At 37.9% G+C, this 5,817-nt stretch overlaps 1 protein-coding gene across 1 annotated transcript; it reads right to left on the reverse strand.

Annotated features, from left to right (window-relative positions):
- Window positions 1-3,473: 3,473 nt before the first annotated feature.
- LOC105044007 (uncharacterized) lies at window positions 3,474-4,495 on the reverse strand. Its single transcript, XM_010921777.4, has one exon. The coding sequence runs from the start codon at window positions 4,220-4,222 to the stop codon at window positions 3,728-3,730; it is 495 nt and encodes a 164-aa protein (XP_010920079.1). The 5' UTR covers window positions 4,223-4,495; the 3' UTR covers window positions 3,474-3,727.
- Window positions 4,496-5,817: the final 1,322 nt, after the last annotated feature.

A 5,817-nucleotide genomic window follows, 5' to 3' on the forward strand; every position in this document is an offset into this window, starting at 1 on the left:
GATTAGAAAATTCATATGGGTTGAGTTGGCTTACGTTAGAGGCTAAAAGTCATGAACCAATTCAATTTCAATCAATTTCTAAATTCTGAAATCAGGACCGAACAAATTAATGTTGCAACCAACTCAACTCAACCCAACCAAGATCGGGTTGGTTTGAATTTCATTAGATTACGTATATCTTTTTTTTAAAAAATAATTAATTAATGTATTTAATTTGAAAAATAAACTAGCAATAAAAGCTGAATTATAAATATACATGTAATATATTCATATATTCAAGGGCATTGGAAATATCTACAAATCTACAATATAAATGTTACGGGACAATCTTGATAAATCAATACTTTATTCAAAAAACCAATAACTCACCAAAATCATAAGCCAAAAAAATAAAATTAATCATATATGGTATAGCATATTCAAGATTTCATTATGAACCAATTGTATGTATACTCATGTATATAAGTGCATATATCGATAATGGGGTTGGTCCGAGACCAGGTTACCTAGCCTCTTGAGCTAAGCCCGGATCAACCTGGCCAATTTTGTAGATTAAACCCCAAACCAATCCAATATTATTTGGATCTGAACCATCCAGCATGACTAGTCCACTTTAGTTCTTGGGTTGGCCAAAAACCATATATACACCCTGTTGTTATAAATAAATTACATTGTCCTTCAACTTTGCACTTTTCTCTCTTCCATCGTATGCTTCATATGCATATAACATCACTATAATTTAGATAATATGGTTGGTTGCTGTTGTTAAAGCTCTCTCAGGCCCAAACGGGAAAGGATCGTGGCGTATGCGTTCATGACGGCACTAACATTATGTAGCTTGATAAGACATCCATTTGATAAATTAGACCGGAGAAATTCCTTCTTTTGGACAAGTTCTAAGGAAATTTTTACACTTGACCCAAGAGATCCACACTTGAGCTTGATAAGTCGTCGATCAAAGAAAGCGATTTAGTTGACAGGTGCATGGATTAACTTGTGTACATGATGCACGCATGCCATATGAGCTATGGAGTGAATCCAATTGCCTTTTGGCAACCACGCCACCTTTTCTAGTATGAAACAACTGCGGTGCAGAATTATTGGTTCAATTACGTACGTTACACCGCCCATGTGCCTAGAACGATACCTATTATTTGAGCTTTGATGAAGAAACTGAGGAGGGAAAAGGTGATGGTGATGGACTTGATGGAAGTGATAATGAGAACTATGATGGGTGCTGCAAAGAAGAAGATGGTCCATACCATGGTTGTACAAGAAAGCCTACAATATGACCATTAGGTATTATGGAACGAGGCTATTGTTCTTTGATCATAAGTTTGAATGGGAATGATTAATCGAGAACTCACTGATAAAATGTAAACGAAGAGATTAATCATCAAATTAGATAGCCAATTAGATGGACAAATCATGCTTAATGGCTTACCTCAACTAAGCTCCCTTTTATTCAACTACTAGTACTGTTAGAGTAGGCCCACCATGATTGCAAAGATACAGCCTTCTGGCCATTCGAATCAATATCAAGTAGGGGTTAAAATGGTTTCCGGCTGCCTCCATCTTACCTCAACTAAGCTACAATTTATCTATTCAACCACAAGCATTAGCGTAGGCCCACCATGTTTGCGATAATATAGATTAGCTATTTGAAACAATATCAAGTAGAACTGAAAACGGGTCAGATATATACTACACGACCATATCCATTTCCATATTTTAGCCAAATAGAAATCCTTTCATACATGGTTATGGAGATCTTGGATCCAGACATCCAGTTCAAAAATATCTAAAAATCATTACATGCTTCATTTATCATTGAGGGATTGAAATGGTGACGGGATATTTAGTGAAAAAAATATTTAATAATAGATAAGGGATCAAATCAACTTCATAAAAAATAAAAATTAAAAAAAAATGATAAGGGACCACATTGGTGATCTCTCATCAGTTGATTAATCATCACTCAACCAATGTGACAACCTTCAATTTCACTGCAGGATATAGTCATCTGAAATATATTTTAATATTCCACATTTTAATAATTATTTTTTTCAAAAATTCCAATTCTTTTATGTTTGATCAATAAAAAATGAATAATTTCATTTTATTATTTATGATATTTTCAATGTCTTTCTTTTTCTTTGGGGTACAAATGTCTTGTTGTTTAAAACATTCAAAAATATCGATGCTTCAACACATTCCAATATTTATATATAATTTTTTCTTACAAGTCTTTTAAATTATAGATAATTCATAATTCTTTTTATTCATATTGCAATTAAAGATAAGTAAAAGTGATATTTAATGTTGAAAATTTTAATACTTTATATTATATATTTTATTTAAATATATTTTAGTATATTTGTAATATAAATTTAGTCGGATCGATTATATAGATCCTTAGCAAAATTGATTTTTTGTGTAATTTTAATAGCTGTACTTTAGGCCAACACCTTGACATTGTACGATGTGCGATCTCTTTGGTAGATTTCATTCTTATCCTTTATGGTTAAGTTATTTAGATTAGTTTTCATTATTGAATTCCACTCAAAAGATGGTTTATATTCGAATAATATCCAACTTCTATTCATATTCAGATAGAGAAAATATAGATAATTTAATATGCAACGCACATCTTCATCTATTTAAAATAAATATAGATATGATTAATATCTAATTTATATCTGTATTTAATTAGAATAATATGGTTGATAAATTTGATATTAAATATTTATATTTATATTTATATTTATTAAAAAAAAATAAATATGGATATAGATGTGTTCATATGAAAATGGATATATATCCCTTTATGTACCAAAGGGAGGAGCCAAGTGGTACCGATGGTGTGGACCCTTGCTCTCCTGGATCCTTGCTGCTGACATGTACGGAGTTGGACTTGTAAGGGCCTAGTGTTTTGCTGTGTTATATTTTATTTAATTTGCTTTCGGTTGAGCGCTGGGCACCGGAAAATTTAGACCTCTGGCCTGTGCATCCACCGTCACATAGTCAAACACACCACTTTGTAGTAAAGGAAAATAAAAGAGTAGTTCCATCATCATGGAGTATCCTGAGTGGAACGAGAATGTGCATGTATTGTCTTGTAAAGCTGTACTAGCTTTCTTCTTTTTTTTTATTTTTTAAATGCTGTACATAAGCTATACTAGCCTTTCAGATTACCAAATTAGGGAGCTATCCACCAGGACCCATTCTCTTGGGGGGGGCCTCTCTCTAAGTGCGTGTAAAAGACTTGCAACGGCAGTCATTAGTCGTTGGTAAAATAGGGCCATGGTTGGAACAATGATTGATCTATTCATTATTGTATTCGGATAGTGAACAGAAGGAGTGGGGTCTTCCAACCATTCGCTCTCTTTCCTTCAATACAAAAGCAACCACCCCTCCCATCTGTATCCCTCCCCCATTCCCCTCCCTTCACCCACCATCAATCCCCCCATGCTCTTTGGCATGCAACCAAAAGAAAAAAAGACTAGACAACCGGACTCGCTTAATTGTAATCAATCACCTACAACGCATGAAAGAAATAAGAAGCAAAGAACGGTGTTGTATATATCTTTACGAAGACATCACCACCTCTGAAAGCAGCTTAGAAGATTCTTTAAAACTAATAATAGACCACAAAAAAAAAAAAAAAAGAGGAATTAAACAAAAGGAAAGAGAGAGAGAGAAAAAAAGAGAACTTCATATTTAGACTTCATTCGAGAACCTCCGAGATGCTCTCCAAATGCGGCCGCCAGACGCCGACCCTCCCCCGCCGCCTATCCCTCTGCGACGACACCTTCTCGGACAAAATCTCCGACAAGTACCGCTCGCTGACGAGAAGCCTCGTCTTATCGGTGGGGACTCCATTGCTCTCCCCATCTCTCTTCTTGTTCCTCCTCCTCATAGACGTATTCCCCGACCGAGCCTTCTCCGGCACCGACGACACCGGCATGAGGAAATAAATCTTGCCTTTCTTGAGCTCGGCATTGGGTGGCAGAATCACTGCCTTGTTGGGGACGACGCCATCATCCGACACGGCCGAAGGCGGCTTCCGAAGTACGTGCTTGGGGTACGCCTGCATGATCTCGCCGGCGCTCACCGTGCCGCCGATCTCCTCCACGCGCCCGTCGGCGTGCACGATGCGGACCACGTCCAGCGCGCCGCATGGCAGGATGCAGGAGATGCAGCACCTTATGGTCTCCTTCATGATCACTTTCAGTGTCTATCTCTATCTCTCTTGCTCTAAAGCTATGATGATTCCCTCAGGTGGAAAGGTTAAGGGAGAAGGGTGGGGGAAGAAGTGTATGTGGGAGGGATATATATTTTTAACGAGAGAATGAGTGCAGTCTGGGGCTCCTTTTCTAAGTATTGGATTGGAGGAGTGAGAGGCTTTTTGGTGAGACATGAGGGTATGATGATACCTTTGCTCTTTTACTTTTTAAGGGAGGTGAGGATAAAATTCTCCTTGCCTTGGATGAGAGGCCCTGGCCTGAATCATTGCACCCAGGTTTTGTACTTTGGGTTTGGGTGGTGAGAAAAGAGGAGAGAGAGAGAGAGATTGTTCATGGCTTCTATCGTTGTTGTATGGGGGACCTCATTCCCATTCAATAATAGGGTCGACGCGTGGGGTGGGGAATGGGAGGGGGGGGGGGGTTGGAGCGATTTCCGGCGCAGTCGGACACCTGGCGGGATGTCATTCGAGAACTGGGAGTGGGACCCCGGGAGAGGAGGGATGAAGCGTTGGCACGTGGAAGGTGTCGGCCGAGGGTTCGCGTTCGGTGTGGGGATGGTGAACGGGGGCACCCTTGGAGAAACTAGGTGTGGTGGCCGGATTTGAGTTATTTGGTGGGGAGTTTGGTGAGCCTTTCGAGGTGGCTCGAAGCAGTGTATGTGGTGGGACTCTGACACGATTGGTGGAGAATTTATGTGGTGGAACTCTGACACGATGGATGAGGCATGTGGTTGGAATATTAAGGTAGGCCCGAGCTTATGACCTATGATCATGAGTTTGGATATGTGCGAACTATTTATGAACTATATGGAATGCTACATGATTTATCTAACAAGGAGGAGTATCTAATGAACAGCTAGGATCCAAACTAAGAAGGTTTTTAATTAAAGTAAATTTAATATACATATATTTTTATCCTATTTTGTATAATATTTATTACTTATGAACAAGTTACTTGGAAGTGCTAGAGAAGATGGTACTCTATTGTGCATGGTTTCGTTTGATCATGTAGTGAATTGGAAACTGAATATTGATTGTAGGGTGTACTAATGAGTGGCTTAGGAGACAGACTTGCTGATGGATGTCCAGAAGACTTTGCACTAAAATGGTACAAATAAAAGTTGGCTACATAATATAGATGCTCATCTTGATGTGAAGGATATGTTTATGATATGGTTACATCATATGTTCTCGATTCTTCAAGGAAATAGAAAGGATGTCATGTCTGATAACTCAAGCTAATTAACATGGAAAAATACGTATCTCTACATAAGAAACAGATGGCAATTATGCTTTACTTAAATCCTGATCTATATTTCTTAAATACAGTATAACAAGTAGAGCTGAATACGTTTGGAAAATGGAATGTGATCGTGCATCCAAACTATCAAGGGAACCCATGATGAATGTTCCTTGTTTCTAAATGAGAAATGTTTGTACCTACTTGGTTATATATGTTGTCCATTTGGTTATAATAGTCAATACAAAGCTATCAAGTTCATGCTTCTTAAACTAGGTAAATAGGAACGACAAAATACCGTCTTACAAATACTTATACTTAGCGGTAAGAA

The sequence above is a fragment of the Elaeis guineensis genome, chromosome 2, assembly GCF_000442705.2.
Source record: "Elaeis guineensis isolate ETL-2024a chromosome 2, EG11, whole genome shotgun sequence".
In the NCBI taxonomy this organism is placed as follows: domain Eukaryota; kingdom Viridiplantae; phylum Streptophyta; class Magnoliopsida; order Arecales; family Arecaceae; genus Elaeis; species Elaeis guineensis.

Coding starts and splice junctions, on each gene's coding strand:
- LOC105044007 (XM_010921777.4), bottom strand. CDS start 4,222: ATGAAGGAGACCATAAGGTGCTGCATCTCCTGCATCCTGCCATGCGGC.